Genomic DNA, 20,011 nt, shown 5'->3' with positions numbered 1-20,011 from the left:
CTATTAGATACTAACAATACAAGATCCAAACTGTGTATATTTTATACACTACTAGGGAAAACAAAAATTCTTTAGACTTCCAACTTGGTATTCTTCAGTAGCAAAGGACTCCCACAGAGGTGCTGAACAGAAAACTAAAGGCATGGAACATGTAAATAAATATAACTAATGATCCCAGTGTGATGTCAGAAAAAAAAGAATATCACTGCAAACGTATAGAGCTACCAAATATATTTACACAGCAAACTGCAAATTAAATAAACACAAATGTAAAAGAAAAGTAAAAAATCTGAAATACGTGGATCATATTCCAATGTTAGAAACTGAAATATGATGCAAAAACGTATGAGCTGTAAGTGACACATTCAGAGACAAGCAGGCATTACAGAAGTTTCTAAGAATGATATAGTATCATGCAAAGTTAGTACTTAACAAGTATGGAATAGTTATGCATTTAAAAAAGATGGCGAAGAAAGTCAGGGAAAAGTGATAGGAAAAGGAAACACTTTTGAAATTCCTAACAAACTATTAACAAATACGTCAATTAAAAATAAGCACTGTGATGTGAATAAACCAGTGATGTTTCAAGCAAATGCTAATCAGAATGGTATAGGACAAGGGATAGCAATCTCTTTTTCAAGAAAAGTGTCAGCAATCAGGGCTTTTACAAAGTATTCAAATGCAAGGAAAACAAATTGCATTCAAGTGGGTGTGATGCTTGAATAGGCACAAAAGGAGCATTTTAAATGCATTTATGATGTTTCTCAATAATTTAAGTAAAAAAATTTAAATTAAAGATGAAAAAAAAACAAGGCTGTGACACTGCCCAATGAACTATGCCTTCTGCTGCAGGGCTGCCAAGTGTCAATCTTTGGTATGTGCACCAGGATTTGCCTCTCTGTGGTATAACTAATATGATCCTGCAACAATACAGATGAGATGCATATGGGTCAAGAGCATTTCATCATCTTCTTTTGGCTGTTCCACAGCGGATCATCTGTTTCCATTTCTTCCTGTCCTCTGCATCTTGCTGAATATGCTCAGACAAAAAAGGAATAGTCTATGAACTGCTCTCATTCTTACATCCAATGAAATTCAGGTGCACTTCTAAGACTGCAGAAGTTGTTGCTTAATTATCAGAAGTTAACCTGAAAATGAAGTACAGATCAGGCATGGAACTATACACAACATATACACCAAGCACAGCACAAGCAACACAAAAGCACAGATAATTACTGCCAGAACTTCTACTGATTCTTAGGGCAGCATCACAGTTATCAACGACAAAGGAAAAAGTAAATAATTTGAGGTATACTCTGAAACACTGGCTTAAGACATGCAGTTAATGAAAAATGTTACAATGAAATCGTGGCCTTAGAAGAAATCCTCCATGATGTAAAAAATCAGCCTTTTTCTTAACAGTCAAAGCTGACAAAGTAATAGTTCTCAAGTATGTTTAAGAACTCAACTGTCTGAATCTCTGAAAGGATAAACAGATAATATCTGGGAAAAGTAAACCACCAAGAAATAGCAAGAGCTATAATGTACTGTCCAGGAATGTTAACTCAGATACAAGTAACTCAAAGCTGTACCATCTGCAATGCATATCATACAGTCTAACAACAATCAAGAGAAGAGATGCTGACCGATATGCTTCACTGTTGTGCTAGAGCTGAAAAGCATTTTTGTCCATGGGGTCCAACAGACTCAAATTTGTTTCAATTCTAAAACCACGTAAACTCTTGAATTCAGATACATGCATGCGTGGGAATTCAAAAAAATAACCTTCAATCCCCCACTATCCAGACTCAGATAAGGCCAAAAGCAAATAAAATGTAACTACCAGAACTGTGAAAAAGCTGGTAAGAAAGAAAGAACAGCTACCAAAGCAAAGATCCGATCATATTTTTGGAATTCTCTATTGCAGAAACTCATTATCTCACTAGTTCAATTGTTAAAGGGCAAAAAAAAAACTGATGCCTGAAAATAATCACAGAATAAAAAAAATACTGCAAACAAATCAGCAAAGACGAAACTATTACTTTTACAGAAACTACTAGATTTAGCATTTGGAGACAAAGTAAGAAAATAAAGGACCAGGGGAACATTTATATCATGAAGCTGTAGTAGTTTGTAAATTGGCCTAGCCAAGATACTGTGTGCTCGTGGGGGAAGATGAAAAGCTGCACATGAGAAATCACAGACTTCTGTTTGTGTCTTTCGGCTTTTCCCGGTTAGGGGTCGCCACAGTGGAACTTCGGTCCACTAATGATTGGCAGTAGATTTTTTATGTACCGAATTTGCCAGCTCTGACGCACAACCTTCAACGAAGGTACTCCCATTCATGTATGTCTCCACACAGAAGACGCTCTAGCTGAGAATCGAACGGGACAACGTCTTGCTGTGAGGCGATAACGCTACCGCAGCACCACCACAGACTTCTGTAATAAATAAATATATATGACAAAGTTTTAGAGGATAGTATTGTTTTTTTTTAACTGGGAAAGTCAGACTGGGCATAGACTGCTTTTCAGATGAGGGGAGAAAAGCACCAGAACAGCAAAATACATACACTGTATTTCACAGTTATACGAGCGTAAGTTGCGTCTCCAAGAAAAGCTACAAAGTGGAAAGAAATGACCAAAAAGGAAGCTCAGACATCCAGCATAAAATGCACTACTGAATGTAGACGTCTAGTATAAAAAGTACAGTTAAATAATATATATATATGTTACATCACTGAAAAAATCAGAGAGATACATAGGCTGTTTAAGAGATAAAAGTGATATTACAGACTGAAGAGTTTCATTGGCTACATCTCAGCCACCAATGTCAGCATTTGCCTCACACTGTAACAGGCCTTGGATTAGCTAGCCATAACCTTTCCTTATGGAAGAGGGAGGCAACAGAACAGTTTAGAGGGACAGGTACATCTTGCAGAGGATATTGCCGTTCTGAAACAGACTCCTCATCCACATAAAACAAAGTTCATCACTGCTATATTCAAGTGCAAACTTGATCTATGGATTGGATACAGAAAATTTACCCCAGGACTGCCCTCTGTACTACTAATAGACAGGGGCAGCTCGTAAATGCTTTATCCCATGCATGAGTCCCCTCAAATTATCTATGGCACGATCCCAGTTATTCCCATTCAGGTTAATATCTAATCATTGACCATGGGAAGGGGACAGCCAATCTCTAACCAAATGGGCTCGGTTAATTAAAGCACAAAAAGGGAAACTTGCTAGGCTTAAAATGGCCTGCAAGGGCAGGTAGTCTAGTACATATCTATCAACATATGAACCTATTTCATAAAACTAAGAAGTGAAAGAACCTTCTCAAGGCTTGCACTTAGAGCATGGAACTCCCTACCACAAATTATCTAAAAACAGTAATGAAGTATGTCATAAGGAATACACGTGTCACTGTTTTCACACGTACCAAGTGTGATATCAAGCAACTCGGTCAAACTGGCACAGACCTCCTTATTTCTTACATCTACTACTCAACTTGGTCAGTCAGGATGTGAACACGTGTACTATAAATGCTAATGTTAGCTGTTTATTTTTTGCTACTATAAAGTGCTTGCCACATACTACTCACTGCACAATACCACCGTATTGCAACGAAATATACTTCCTGTGTTTGTATTGTATTCACATTTAAATCTTCTTGCAAATATTCATATATATTTTATATCTACGTTATGATACGTCACTTTATTGTATAATTTAGTATACCTTTAACCTTTTACAACTATTACTTTGTAATTCATAGCTGTCAACCTTCCATCTCCAAAATGAGGAGCAGTAGCCATCATAATGTGGAACACATACTAACGGCTTACTCACAACTTCAGCTAGGAAGGTCATAAGGTGGTAAAAATTTACTTATGAAGATATTTAAATGAATTAATAGGATTCATGGTATTGTTGAACTGCAGTGGTGGTGCTGCGGTAGCGTTGTCATCTCACAGTAAGACGTTGCCCTGTTCCATTCTCAGCAAGAGTGTCCTCTGTGTGGAGACAATGCGTGAATGGGCGTACCTCCGTTGAAGGTTGTGCGTCAGGGCCGGCAATTCGGCACGTAAAAATATACTGCCAATCATTAGCGGACCGGAGTTCCGCTGTGGCGACCCTTAACCGGCAAAAGCCGAAAGACACAACAATAGGATTCATGGTATTACTATTTACCACGGTGAATGTATGACAAACCCTTTCAATGCTGAACTTCGAGGAACTTTTCAAGACCCCACATGAGGTACGTTCCTCGTAATGAGGTACACTTGAGAAGTATGCTTTGTATGTAAACTGGGCTGAGCTTGCTAATGGTTAAATATGATCAGTGGTCTACCTCAGATCAGTAAACAAAACTAAGCCCCCACTTCCGCGCTTCGCTGTACTAATAAACAGATAAAGGGAAAGGATTACAAAGGGTATTACTAAATAACTTTTCCGGAATAACATGTTATCTCAACTTCGCGGTATCTATTGGGTATGCTTTAATTGCTAAAAATGTTTCAACCACCCAAATACACGTTTTTCTATTTTTTTAATAAGAACATTATAACATACCTCTCAAATAATCAGGGCCATTTTTAAAACCTTGATACTATTAACTTGAGACACTGGCAGAATAAATGAATGTTAATTACTATACATTTTGTGAAATAAAAGAAATCTATAACTCTTACTGCCATTTAGTATAATTCACCACCTTCCTCCAAGTCACCCGTTTTAGGAGGGATTAAGAGGGACAGAGCTAAATTTTGGAGTCAAAATCAGGGACAGTTGAGATCCTCACAAGAGTTATAGCTGTCAAAGGAAATGTAATACTTTTCTAATAAAGTATACGTGACTCTAACAATTACAAAACAAAGTTTCCATTACACAAAACACATTTGCAGTCCAAAACCATACACCTACACCAAAATGCAAACAAACAAAATGTTTTAATTCAAATCCTTTGTACAAGAACCATACAAACCCCGAAAGCACTAAACTTTTCATAAATGTAACGTCAGTAAAACTGCAACGTGCTGACGAAAGCGGAAGAGTGCACGTGAACTTAGGACTTGTAAACCCAGCTTGTCAAGTAAAGGTTTCTCAAGAGTGTCAAATAGCATATGTGAGTTCAGACTGGTACAGCTTTACTTTGTTATATAATTATGATTGCTTGTTAAAAAAATAATAAGTACTACAAAAAGCTAGTTTGTACAGATGTAATGAATTGTTAAAAGCCGAGTGCGGGGGTTCAGACTTGAGTTTAGACTTTTTTTTATGGATTTCAAGTCACGCATTCTGCCATTGTTTTCTGGGAAAGTTTAAATGATTTCGTACTAGTACTGTTTGCTGCATCGATTGTCAAATTTTTGCATGTGAACAGGGTGATATGTTTTTATTGCTGTAATGTAAAACATTGTCTATTTCTAGATTTTACGTTGTACACTTGCTGTTAGCCAATAAGTATAAATGAGCACATATGAGAAAATGCTGATCAGAAGCCACGTTCTGATTTAGTGTTACTGTTTTGCTAAAATATTTTTAGAATGCAGTATGACTACAGCTTACAATTAAAATCGACTAATTAAAGGATGCAGTTTAAAAAAAATGGTAAGTTTCTGATTTAACACTTCCCATGAAACATAGAAGTATGAGAATTCCATTCATCTTACAAAGATAGATGGACTCCTTATGCATGTGTTCTTGTCACTGGCATCACTTAAACAGGTATTTATTGTAAGTAATTGAAAGTCTGTGTATTTCTTTACATTTAGACTGTGAATCAGGAGAAAGACGAACTGAAAATCAGACATATCTTTATAACTGCTGCAGTTCATTTGGAAATTTGATATTTTTCTCTATATAATTAATTGTGTTTATGTTTTCAGAAGGAAAAGTGTGACTTTAGATGCACTGTGGACTTTGATCTTGAAAGTGAAGCTCAGAACACTGAGTGACAACACTAGTTTGTCGATTATGCAGATGTCACCTTATGATCTTTGGTGTAGTTTATGGACAAGGTAACTAGAACAAACATGAAGGTTATAGTAAATTCTTTTTTTACCGTATTAATAGGAGGTTACTAGGCTGTTGGCGCGGAGGCCCTTATAATCCTAGCCAAGTGTTTAGCCCATATTTAGGCAAATCAGCACCAGATGCCCCTGTCCAGCAGGGACATGGTTGGAATCCCAGGGGTATATTTTCTCTTTCCCTTCCAGTTATCCAGGTTGCACTTAAAAAGGGGTAAAGAGGTACTCTGCTTGAAGTGGAGAGGGAGTCTCTTCCATAGATGGGGGAGTCTCTGGGACACAAATCTGTCCCGCCAGCAAGTCTTGTTGAGGCCACATGTGTGGGTTACTTGAGTGGAACTTGACTTGTGGATATGCAGCAGTCCCATCAAGGTGGGGTCCGTGAATGCCTTGTTTGCCAGACAGAGGTCACCTCATGAGGAGTCTGTGTGAAACCAAGTAGAGGGATAGGCTAAAAGCCCTATCTGTATATGGTAGATGTTTGAGGCCCTGGATTCTCCTGGTGAGAAACCTCTGTGGTCTCTCCAGCTGCTGCATGTGCTTTGCGAGATACATGCCAAAAGGGGAGTTGTACTCAATAATGGGTCTGATAAGAAAAGAATACAGGGATGTTAGGACCTCCTTGTCCCTGGATGAGATACCCTTACTTAGGAGGTGGGCCATGTAGAAGGCTTTCCGTACAGTGGAAGCAACATGGTGGTCAAAAGTCAGGTTGCTATCAACCTGAGTGCCCAAATCCCTCACTACTGATTAGGACATTGCTATCAATGTGATAAATTGTGGGGATGTCACTCTCCCCAAAGGGAATGATGATGCATTTTTTGGTGTTCAGCTTGAGGCCAGGTTTCTAGCACCAGTCATTTCTCTGAGTCAGGCCCTCTTGGAGGATGTCCATATCACTAGTGGAACTGATGACAGCGCCCAGCTTGCAGTCATCTGCAAACGTGGTCAGCCATAGCCCACTGGTTTTGGCCTGCACCTCAGAAAAGTATATCCCAAATAACAGAGGCCCCAAGACCAAACCCTAGGGTACACCGCTTGTTATGGGTCTTCTGCGTGAGGTGGCTTTTGCTATTTTGACTACGTGGGTTCTATCAGTAAGCCAGTTTGCAACCCATCTGGTAACGTGTGGCTTGATGCCTAGTTGAGAGAGTTTATCTGTTGTGCCAGAGTGGGGAATAGCTTCAAAGGCTTTGGCCAGGTCAAGGTAGGTGGTGTGCACCATCTTCCCATTGTCCATGGTTGTGGTGACTGTCTCAAAGAAGTAGACCAAATTTAGCAGACATGACCTCCCCTTGATGAAGCCAAACTGTGTGGGATCAAGTGTTTGGAGGTTGTCAGTATCCTTGTTAATGAGGTCCATGATAATCCGTTCCATGACCTTGCAGTTAGGCTGATGGATCTATAATTTTCCGGATTGGTGGATGCTCCACTTTTGTGTAAAGGCATGGAAGTGGCTGTCCTCCACTCAGCTGGGATGAAGCCAATACACGGGGTTTGGTTGAATAGGATACCTAATGGTGCTGCAAGTTCCTGCCTGAGTTCATGTAGGATACAGCATGGGATGTTATCGGGTCCCATGGAGGCTATATTTTATGCCTTTGAGAGAGCAATGATTACCTGTTCCCTAGATGTAAGAGGAAGGGGGCAGGAACTGGGGATGTCCTGATTTACTGATGGGGGAACAGAGGGGTAAAGTTTTCACTGAATCTGTCAGCCAGCAAGTTTGCTATATCTGCAGCATTTGTATATGTGGTGTCCTTGACCACCAGTTCTGAACAGATCTGATTGCTTCCTTTGAGGTTGTGGACATATGTGAAGAAGACCTTATGATTGTTTCTAGTAAATGTGGCCAATTTGTACTTGAAGTTTCCTTTGGAAGATTTTACTAGTGCTCTTATTTGCTTGTTCAGTCTAAGGAAACATTGCTTCCAACTGGACACCTGCTCCATCTTGGTCTTGGACAGCAATTTTTTCCTTTTGTTATAGAGTTTATTTATTGCAGATATCCACCAGACAAGTTTACTCTTCTTTGTGGAGGATGATGTAGTCCTGTAAGGTATTCCTGATTCTATGCGTCTATATAAATGCTCGTATAGTGCTTGGGTGTAGTTCTGGATAATGGTGCCAGATCCTACAGAGGGGGAGGGGGCTGTGAAGCTGTTTATACCATCCCTCAGGAGGCTGTAATCAGCTTTGGAGAAGTTTTTATGTCTGATCCTATCTAGAGGAGGGTTGGGGGAGATGGTGACTTCGAAAGTGACTGCTTTGTGGTCGGATCTTACCAGGGAGGATGATACAATAGGTATGCTGCAGTGGTTACTCATGTTGGTTAATACCAAGTCCAAGATATTATCACCCCTTGTGGGGGTATCCACTAACTATTCCAAGGTATTTGCATTGACAAAATCAAAGAATCTCTGGGCATTTGTGTTCTGGAATGAGTAGTTCTTCCAGTCTATGTTTGGGAAGTTAAAGTCACCCAGGATCAGGGTAAATGATTGAATCTTGATAGATTTGAACAAGTCCAAATAGGCAGATTGGGCATCTTGAGTCACTTTTGGGGGCCAGTAGCTAGCTATGATTTGTATAAGGGTCTTGTCAATGGTTAACTGCACCTGGAGTGTCTACTGTTTGCCCAGCCTGGAGGTGTGTATGTCTTTAATGTATACTGAAACTCCACCTCCTTTGGCTTTACTGCCCACAGTTTGGGGTCTGAATATATGATAGGATGAGTAACCAGGTAAGGCTCGGGTGCTCTCCTGAGCTTTGAACCAGGTTTCTGTGATTGCACAGATGTCAGCATTTTTCAGGGTTAGGAATACTTGCAATGAGTGCAGTTTCATGTTTAGACCATTGTTTGATATATGAAGCTTCACTGCTCTTGACTAAATGTGTCTGGCACCAAAATGTAGTTGGCTGATGAGGATGCATAAAAGAATTAACAATGTCAACATCTATTATATAGCACACCACAGCATACACTTACAGTGCATAAGACATTTTGGCCATCAGCAATTAAAACATCAGATTTTACAGGCCGACACATACCCCCGGTGTCACAGTAAAGGATTTGCCATTTTTTAAATTTTTTGTCAGGACACAACTGCCCAAAGAGGGACTGTCCCTCGCAAAGTGGGACAGGTCGTAACCCTATCAGCAATTCACGTGACAAATGTTTCTTCTTCACATATACGAAGCCAAGATTGAGATGTTGTAGAATTTTCTAAATAGAGGTTAAAGAAGTATTGACATTTTTTCCCTAAAGTTTACTACCCAGATTAAATTGTTTCTTTATGGTTTACCTTGATGATAACTTCCACTACCCAGGTCCTGGAATGGATGCACTTTAATAGTCACTGAAACAGTAATCTATATTTTCCCAACATAATCCATAATAATCTTTCACAGTTTGTTTAGGATGCATGTTCTCAAACAAACTTGTTTTCCAGTTTTTTCCCTTTTGTCCCATGTATTCAGGTTTACTTTCCTCTGTCATTCTAATTCATTATTTGTAGAAAAAACTGCAGTGAATATTACTCTTATAACAAAAGTATGTTTGTGGTGAAAGAAAGACTCCAGCCCCCCCTCAGTCCACAGCTGACACACAAAGTAATCATGTCTATGATGACTGAGTGCAGCAGATGTTTGCAGACAGTTACTATAGATGTGTCAGCTACAGGCTACTGTCAGTGCATACATATGTACAAATATTTCAAAGCGCATACAATATTGCTCTTCTAGTCTGCCAATATGTCATAATAGTTGTTCCCATAATAAGTGTCTAGGCTGTTCTTAAAAAATATCTACTTTTTGATAACCCCAAACATTCCCAGAGATAGCTGTCTGTAAATGCCCTATATACCTGAATAAGGTCTCCTCTTAAATATCTATGCAAGACAATGTACAATTTCAAATATTTTAGTCTTTCATAATGACTTAAATATTCACATCCATGCCCTTGGTATATTTCTGCTGTATTATTTCCAGTTTACTCATGCTTGTTTTCTTATAAGGTTTCCATATTGTTATTCCATTGTCAAGTTTGAGTTTAATATAAGTAACAAACAATGACTTCATCAGTTCTGATTTCCTAGCATATCCTCAACATCTTAGCACAAAAAATCTGGACAAAGCCCCAAAAATAGAGACGCATGTTAAATATTGCTCTTATAAACTTGGAAAGTTGCTAGAATAAAAGGTCTTGTGTTACCATGCATTTTCTGAATGATTTGAAGTCTGAAACTCAAATGCCTGTCATTATTTAGTGAAGTCAATCCTCACTAATTTGCCACAAAAATCCTGAAAATCACAAATGTTATATGGAACAGACCAAAAATAAGAGCAAAAATCTGGACAGTTGAGAGGTATGTTTCCTAGACTTTATAAATATTTGTATGCAACTTATAGTTCTATAACTATCTTTAACCAAATGGTTGCTATGATTAGAAAAACTCAGTTGATGGATTTACCCATATACCCAGGTCCTTAACTGAATCTACAGTTTCAATCAATGTGTGCTGTATTAAGTATTCACCTTTCAATTTATGTCTTCAAAAACTCATATGCTTAGTTTTTGATGTATATCAGCATATTATTCTCCTGTGTCCAAATGACAATTTATTTAGGATATGTCTGCAAAAGAACTTTTGTAACAAATTTACTCAGTTTACAAATTTTCAAGTTACTTACGTAAAGACTGCAGAACACCTCCGGTGAAAAAGATTGATCTGAAAGATATAATCTAAACAAGCATGGGTCTAGATATAGAGCCATGTGAGGGCACCCAGACTGTAACCTCGAATTTCATGTGTCCAATTGCTGAATGATACTTGCCGTGTCCTATTTGTAAGTCATGCAACTGTCCATTTTATCTAGAGTACATCAATACCTAGTTGTTCTAAATTATTGATCAGTGTTCTGTACATGACCCTATCAAATGCTGAAGTTAAATCTATATAAATTACATCACAGTGCAATTTTTCATTCATAGTTGTTATAGAACATTATGTTACAGGTGATAATAGATCTGTTTTTATCATATGCATGCTGATGTATGGTTTCAAGTCCTAACCTTTCCACTTCTGACAATTATTTGTCCAGTATAACCTCCTTCATTATTTTTCCATAACATGAAAGTAAACTTATTGGTCTGTATGACTCTAGGGTTGACCTATTTCCCTTTTCCTTAAAGACAGGTTTAACAAGTGCATGTCTCAAATAATGAGGAATCTGTCTGTATTTATAAGACCTAGTAGATATAATGGTACTGTAAGTTCATGTCAGTGGTGGATTTAGTAGGTGGGAAACACTATAGTAGCATTGCTAAACAATGTTATCTACAGCAATCCATACCTTTCATAGATTGTTCAAGATGCATCTTCTTCAAGATGCATCTTCTAAAGAAGTCTGTGATTACTTTCTCTTTTGTGTTTTTTTTCTGGTTATCATTTCTTCATTACAGCAACCATTTAAGACAGGCAGGGAAAAATGACAACTCATAATATGATAGAGGCGAAGTATGAAACTGTGCATTTTGCACCATAAATAAATGTTATACCTTGTGTATTCATTTATTTATGCATTTCTTTGTTGACTAAGACGTCCAGCTAGGCAGAGCCCATTTACAGTGGAGTTCCATAAAGAAAAGCTTCGGACATGGAAGATTAATTAACAAAACTCAATTTTTATTCAAGTCCATTTCATTTTGCATTATTGTGGCCAGTTTCACGTCAGTGAAATTATCCCCAGTCTCATTCTCCATGCCCTTGTTTGATAAATGTGCTGCCAGTTAAATATTGCCAATTGGAAATAACCTGAAAACTGCTTGAAAAAATGGTAGATATTGCATGGAGGGCTCTCATGCTTGAGTATATTGGGCATCATTCTGGAAATGAATAATTTAATATAGAGCAACTTGTTAAAAATTGTCTTTTTAACTCTAATCAGTAGTAATATAGTCATTTTAAAATATCCTATTGTTTGTACTGTTGCTTGTGTGTCAGTGTATGCTTTAGGCTCCATTTTGTGATTTGACATACAGGAAGTACTGTATTGGTTACGTGTGTAGAAACAGATGAATCTGGGTAGGAAAGCTTCTTACTTGACAGTTTGTATGGTAAATAATCTTGACCAAATTTCACTGCATTAGCACGTATATTAGAAATGTGTTTTATAAATGCGATGATGGTGGTTTCTCTGTGTATAGTGAACAGTTGAATGAGATGGTGTTAAGTATTTTAATATGTATGAACTGACCAGTGAGTGCAACTCATTTTGTACCAATTTACTTATAAAAGAGAGATGTGTGTAAGGGTTGAATTGTTTTTAGGCAGTTGATGAAGTGGAGTTATATGAAATTAGCTAAATGCAGTGCAGAGTGCATTATTTTTCTTGTATTTTTCACTTTAAATCTTATTCAGATTTGTAATCACTCTGTTATGGGGGGCAAATATTAAGTTCTAGAGCTATGTCAAGAATCTAAATGGCAATGCTCAGATCTGTTCTGAGCTACAACAGAATGGCATTAAATATACTGATCCCAAGGACATTGCCAATATCCTGGCAGATCGATTCAGTGCCAACTTCACCCCCCTCTCACCCCCTAAAAGGCCCATCTCAATACAGAAAGATTGCCAAATTCCAGTAATCACGTCCACACAGGTAAAAAACGCACTCTCCAAAGCTAAGAATACAGCATCCATGGGACCAGATGACATCCTGAGCTGTGTACTACATGAACTACAAAATGAACTGGCACCTCACGTGTGTCATGTTTAATCATAGCCTCACCGCAGGCTTCGTGCCCACTGAGTGGCACACTACAGTTATCCCACTCCACAAGGGGGGATCCACCTTGGATCCTGGGAACTACCGTCCCATCAGTCTGATGAACCTGATCTGCAAGGCCATGGAACGTATTGTCATGGAACTTATAAACAAAGACATTGGCAACCTTCAAACACTGGACCTCACCCAGTTTGGGTTCGTGAAGGGCCGATCGTGACTCCTGAATCTGATTGACTTCTCTGAATCAGTCCCCAGAGCCGTGGACGAGGGTAAAATGGTCCACACAGCCTATCTGGACCTCACCAAGGCCTTCGACACCATCCCCCACTCTGGAATCATAGATAAACTTACTAAGCTGGGCATAAATCCCTATGTCACTCGATGGGTTGCCAGCTGGCTTACTGACAGAACCCACACTGTAAAAATAGCCAAATCCAGCTCCAGACAAGTGACAAGTGGAGTACCTCAAGGTTCAGTCCTGGGACCGCTCTTATTTGGCATCTACTTCTCTGAAGTACAGGCCAACACTAAGGGACTCTGGCTAGCAAAGTTTGCAGATGACTGCAAACTGGGAACCATTATTGAATCCCCAAATGATGTGGATATTCTACAAAAGGGCCTTCCAGAAACAGATGCTTGGTGCCAGAACCATGGGCTCAAGCTCAATACCAAGAAGTATATTGTTATCCCCTTTGGCAAAAATAATGTACCCATGAATTACCACATAGGTGGCAGTACACTAAACACCGAAAGTGTGATAAGAGACTTGGGAACACAGGGGGACAGTGGTCTCACCTTCAATAACCACATCGCCACAACCGTCAGGAAATCCTTCTGTGGCACACCTCTTCACTAAGAACTTTTCATCCAGAAAAAAGGAGGTCATTGTCCCACTATACTCATCCCTCATTAGACCTATCATAGAGTACAACGCCCCATTTGGTATGTACCTCACAAGACATCTGCAACAACTGGAAAGGCCGCAGAAACATCTCACTAAAAGAATCATAAGCCCTATGCTGACTGACTAAAAAAACTCCAGCTATACTCTGTTACATATCGTCTAATCAGAGGCGATCTCTTCTTAACATACAAGGCTATGTCAAACCCAGAGCTGTTGGACATGCTACACTTAAAGAAATTCCAATCCATCAGAGCCACACGCTCCAGGGACCTAAACCTTGCCATCACAATGAACAAAACATGCTGGAGGGATAGGTTCCTGACCCAGAGACTCCCCATACACTGGAATAGACTGCCCATACATGTCCTTGGCCCTCTTCAAAAGAAACCTTGACGACTGGATGGGAGATGGGAAATTTGCCTCGAGGATTACATCACTGAGGATTACATCACTCACCATGCTAGACAGGAGTCCAGGGAAGTAAATATTGTGGGAAGTAATAGCCAGGGAATTGTTATGGCTAGGCATGTATAGGCCCTAGGGCCAATAGCCTAGTACCAACCTATGAACTTATGAACCTATGAAGCTGAACACCATAATGCAGTTGATTGCTATTAGCTGAACACCATAATGCAGATAATGGTTATTGCTGGACATCAGCAGCTCAGCCAAGCCTTAATCCCCCTACAGATATAGTAAATTATTGTGTAGTCCATTGGAAAAATTAACAAGGTTAATTAAACTTTGTTTAGTCACAAAATAATACTGAGGTTGAGCCTTTAAATATGTATGTAATGTATTCCATATGAATATTTTGGGGTGAAGCAACGTGTATCCCTTGTTTAGATTAATGTTTTCCGATTAGAAAACTTACATGTTAAGCAGCTAAGTGAAATTTGGCACCGTGTGATTATAATCTTTTAAGAATTGCTGTGTTAAGTGCACAAAAATACAGAAAAAATAGTGCTGACTTGTATAATGTTTAACCTTTGTAGCACAGTGCCCAATAGGATCTTGCTACGTGGCCTGAGTTGAGGAGGCTGAACCTTAGTGGGAAGACCAGTGGAGATGTAACCCATTTCTCCAGCATTCCTCTTAAAACTGTGTCAGTGAGAGACATGCGGGGGCAGTGAGTGATTGAGTCTTACAGACTACTAACAGGTGACTTATGTGTGGCATACAAGGCATCTTCTTGACACAATACTGATGGATTTACTGCACATCAGCAAGTCAAGTGGTAAAAGAAGTACTCAGCCAAGTCTGGACATCCAAACCTCTTCTGCAACATCAACAGAACAGTTTGGAAGGACAAGTATATCTTGCAGAGGATACTACTGCTCTTTAACAGACTGCCCATCCACATAAAACAAAGTTCACCCCGTCTATATTCAGGTGCAACTTGGATCTGTGGATGGGAAACAAAAAATTCACCCCATGACTGTAAGTAGCTCCTAAATGCTTTATCCCATGCATGGGGTCCACTCAAATTATCTATGGTATGAGCCCAGTTATTCTCAGTAGGGCTAATGTATAATCATCAGCCATGGGGTGATAAGGCCAATCTCTAACCAATTGGGATAGGTTAATTCTGGTACAAAATGAAATTGTCTAGGCTTGGAATTGCCTGCAAGGGCAGCTAGCCTAGCTCTTATTTGTGAACCTATGAACTCGCCTTTCTTTTAGGCGATAGTTTTAGAAGAATTTGTGTGATTTCGTCCATTTTGTAGATTAGGTTACTGCAGCAATTTAATCAGTTTCTCAGATGCAATCCTCTGGGAGTGGAAGTAGGTGGGATAATGTGGGAAATGCCGAGGGAAGTAGATATTGGTGGGATGTCCTAGTTAGTGCTCCATTTTCAATACCGCGTGGATCAGGATAATACCCTGAAATGGTAGCCCACATTTTCAGAAAGAGCCATGTCCCAGGATGATCTTAGGCCAGGGTGCCGGAAAGGAGATTTTTGGCTGACATCTTAACCTCTGATTCAGATGAAGCAGTTTATTTTGACCATAGCATAGCAGATCATCTCTTTGGCTTTGTACAGATATTAGAGTGGTCATGGGCAGGGCCTTTAGAAAACTGTTGAAAGTTTTGAAAATCTGTCGCAAAAACTGTAGAAGATAGCAGGCTTTACTCAATCCCACTAACCTCAGTAGTTCTTCATATTGCTAGAATCTTCTACATTATGATTACTGTAAATGTGCTGAAAAGAATATATGACATTATGATTCTATGTTGTGCTCTGGACAATCCTGCATTATGATTCTGTGATGATTTGATTGACTGTTCTACATTGTGATGCTATGATACAGTGATGCACTTTCTATATTAAGAAACTTTGACATGCTGATATAATTTCTTTCCTTATGGTACTATGATGTGCTGACACAAATGGTTGTTTAGGTTCATGCTAACAGACATACCACTATGCTTGAACTCGAATGTCTGAGTGATATTGTGTACTGAGGAAGTAAACATTTGGTCGTAAGTGTACAGTGCATGAGTAGTCTTTATGCAAGCAAATGAAGCATACCCAACATTAAGGAAAATATATAAGCACTACAGAATCCCGAAAGCCCAAAACCTGAAGACCAAAATCTCGAAAGTTCAAAATACTGATAACTCAAAGTACTGAAAACACACAGGGTACCAACACTTACTATATTCCAGCACAGGTACATACAGAAACAAATAAAACACAAACCATATTACCCTTCTCCAAGAATAAGCAGGAGGGCAAGCCCTCCTGCATCCCACATGTGGGAGGCTGTGTCCCCAACACCCCCTGCTACTTAAATATATAAACTCTGAGATTGCACTTAGTGTAGTGAAGTGCAGTCTCGGAGTTGATATATTTAAATAGCAGGGTGTGTGTGTGTTGGGGGGGGGTGCAGGGGGGCTTGCCTCCTGCGTATAGTTGAAGGGTAATATGTTTCTGTATGTACTTGTGCTGGAATATAGTAAGTGTTGGTATCCTGTGTGTTTTCGGTATTTTGAGTTTTCAGTATTTTTAACTTTCGAGATTTTGGTCTTCAGGATCTTGGGCCTTCAGGATTCTGTAGCGGTATATGTATGTATATGTGTGCGTCTATATATATATATATATATATATATATATATATATATATATATATATATATATATATATATATATATATATATTAAACCTGAAATTATCACATAATTTTCCCCATCTGAAAACAGTGAAGTGATTACAACATAGCATTTCATATATCAGACATAGCTTTAAGGAAATCAGTACTTTGTATTGGGATTAAAATGTTCATACAGAAATCTCTTTAAGACAGAATCAGTTTGTAGTAATGTTATAATTTAATAAGACTTGTGTGAAACTTGCTTAACAAGGCACTCTGCCAGCTTCATCATGAATTAAGTCTTTGTTTGATGAAGTATCAAAATGTTTGATGAAGTATCAAAAAAGATGAAGCCATACTGGGGTTGCATATTTGCAGTTCCAAAATGTATGCAATATATTAACACCCTGCATTATGCAGCCCAGCAAGCAATATACATATCTGAAAAATAAACATTTAGTTTTGAAGGGTTCACATAAACTTTACTAAAGATAATAAAGTTACTATAAAGTAGTTGCATAAAATATATCCATTTCAGAGCTTGGACCTTATGATAAACCAGTATACCTGTAAATTCAAGGGAATGGTGAAAATATCAATTCAGATTAGTTGTAAGACAGAACTTGTAGGTTGCTAAAATTGGTCCTTTCTCTAGAAAAGCACTTAGTAAAGTTTGATTAATATATTTTTTCGGTACTTACGTATTATCGCAGCCAGATTTGCGAGGTGGTGTACTGTGTAATGCTTTCCGGGAAAGTATGTGTGTTATGGAAGAAGGGCACTGCGAAGTGTGACACACTATTAGGACCCATTGTTTGCCATATACGAAGAGGAATAATCTGAAATTTCCTCTTTGCAGGGAGTGCCCTTGTCTGAATTAGACACATGACTGCTGCTTCGCAATGGGCGTCAATGGAACTGCGAGCAGAGTGAACAGGTTCTCAACAACAGAAGTGCTGCCTTTGAAACGCGGTTAAAAGTGTTACTTGCCACTCCCCGACAGGCAACTTTCGTTGTCATGATGACTGGCGAGTAAAACTGAATACATTTATTCCTCATAACCTTCCCTTTTTGTACCGACTAAGGACTGCAGGCTTTTGGATGCAGTGTAATAGAATGAGTGATCGCTTTACTGATAACAGTCAGCAAATAAAAGGTATGATTTCTTGCCATCACTGCGACTGCTGTGTGTTCATTTGTCTGCATACTTCATTGGATGTATGAACTTTGGCTCCCAATGTAAGTAGTAAGCATTTACCGGGATGTTACACCCAAAAAATAACAGTCATTCATCCCTGCTGTCACAACGAGCAGTATTCGTTGTGATCGCTGTATTCATTACATGACGTCGGTAAAGCACGCTATCCAAAAACCTGATTTTGCCTCCTTATTTCTCTTCTAAACCCATTAGCAACATACCAGAAGACTTTTTTTAACAGTGCAGCCAACCATTTTAAAGTTAACAGACACTGTTGAACTGAAATATGACCACCTCGCAAATCTGGTTGCGATAATACGCAAGTACCATTTTTTAGCTGCATGTAATTTAGATGGGATGATATTTATCACTGTCATGTAAATTTGAAGGAAGATTTTTGTCTTTTATAAATGTATTTATGAAAATTGACATCATCATCAACTTCCCTTTTCCCATTTTCTACCTGGTGTCAGGGTGCCTTGTCAGTTGTCCCCATCTGTCTCGATTCAGTATCATTCTTCTGCCATTTTTTGACCATCATCTTCTCTCACAATCCATCCGTCCGTCCATCCATCCATCCAAGATCCTCATTTCCTCTTGGCTTCTTCCTGTCTCTCCCAAATCATCTTCTGCTTTCCTGCACATGTTCGAACCACTGTAATATGTCCTCTTTGACCTTCTCTGCAATTGGAGCTACTTTGTCTTCTGCTCTAATGTCATCATTCCTTCATCTGTTGCACATTGTGCATCCTACCATCTGTCTCAGAGCACTTCTTCTCCTTCACCGTTAGCTTCCTTAGCTTCTCCATGCCTGCACTACTCATGTTTCTGTACCATAAAGTAGTAGTACTGGTTGCACCACTGTTTTGTACACATTGGTTTTCTGCTTCCTTGGCATTCATCTGTCACACACTATCCCAGCACACCGTGTCACTTGGCCACAGCCCTTCTGATTCTAGCTTTGCTCTTCTCATTCAGACTTTCCTTTTCTCAACCATCCCTCCCAGACTCTTGAAGCTGTTAACCTGTTCCACTATTTTTCCTTTTATCTCAGTTTTAGCTTTTTCTAATTTCCTCCATTTGCTGCCTTGACCATTACCTTGTCTGTACTCAGTTTTATCCATTTGCCCTCAGTCATGCATTCAAAGGATCAATAAAATAAGAAACAACTAATTTAACAAGTAAAAGATAGTGTTTTTTGGTTATCATCTAGCTATTTTGCAAGATTTGGAAACTTACAATAATTGTTTACATTAGATCTAATTTGTTGCAAAGATGTAAAGTAGTTACCAAGAATGTGATATCTTGAATAACATTCCTAATATGGCAAATCACATTTAACTTTTTAAAGGTATTTAATGACAATTGGGAATAATTTAGCTAATATTAAACTGCATGAGATAGTTCTGGGAAAAAGGTTACTAGTTTAACTATCTAACCGTTCTGAAATCCATATATCAGAATTCAAAAGACTTCAAGCCCACAAATCTCCTCAAATTCTATGATGAAGTCTCAAAATTCACTTAGAACAACATCACTCCAGACATCAGCTAAGCAGATAGATTCACAAAGGAGTTTTATACCCACATAAGTAAATGTACAGAACTGGCAGTTCCATCAAGATCCCAAATACAATGGGGAAATTTCAAAGCAAGCCACCCTTATGGTCCACCAAAATAAATAAAGTACACAAAGGAAAGAATTCAGTAGAGTGTACAGCAAATCTAAGGAGCACCCAGTTAAGGAAAATATTAGGAATTTGATTAAAAATGTTTTAAACAATTAGATCTACTGAGGCAGCTCACGGACATTTACTCATCCTTCTTTAATTATGTTAGAACACTGTGAAGCAGCACTTAATAATGTACATAACACATATTAAATGGCAAAATTAACTCATACCTTTCAGACATTGTCAGTTAACTAGCAAATAAATTTAGTGCAGATTTCACTTCTGACTTTCCAAAGCTCTTTGGTAACCCGTATCTCCT

The 20,011-nt window shown here is 38.7% G+C and overlaps 1 protein-coding gene across 1 annotated transcript in view; it reads left to right on the top strand.

Annotated features, from left to right (window-relative positions):
* The first annotated feature begins 5,063 nt into the window (after positions 1-5,063).
* LDAH (lipid droplet associated hydrolase) overlaps positions 5,064-20,011 on the top strand; it is a 1,619,373-nt gene continuing 1,604,425 nt past the window's right edge. The window contains exons 1-2 of the mRNA XM_044062623.1: positions 5,064-5,130; positions 5,894-6,025. Coding sequence (XP_043918558.1) covers positions 5,998-6,025 — 28 coding nt within the window. The 5' untranslated portion in view covers positions 5,064-5,130; positions 5,894-5,997. The remainder of the gene's footprint in view (positions 5,131-5,893; positions 6,026-20,011) is intronic.

This window comes from Protopterus annectens, chromosome 2.part1 (genome assembly GCF_019279795.1).
Source record: "Protopterus annectens isolate FY-2018-M chromosome 2.part1, PAN1.0, whole genome shotgun sequence".
Taxonomy (NCBI): Eukaryota; Metazoa; Chordata; order Ceratodontiformes; family Protopteridae; genus Protopterus; species Protopterus annectens.
Note: the sequence above shows the minus strand (reverse complement) of the source record. Positions and strands in the feature narration are given on the sequence as shown.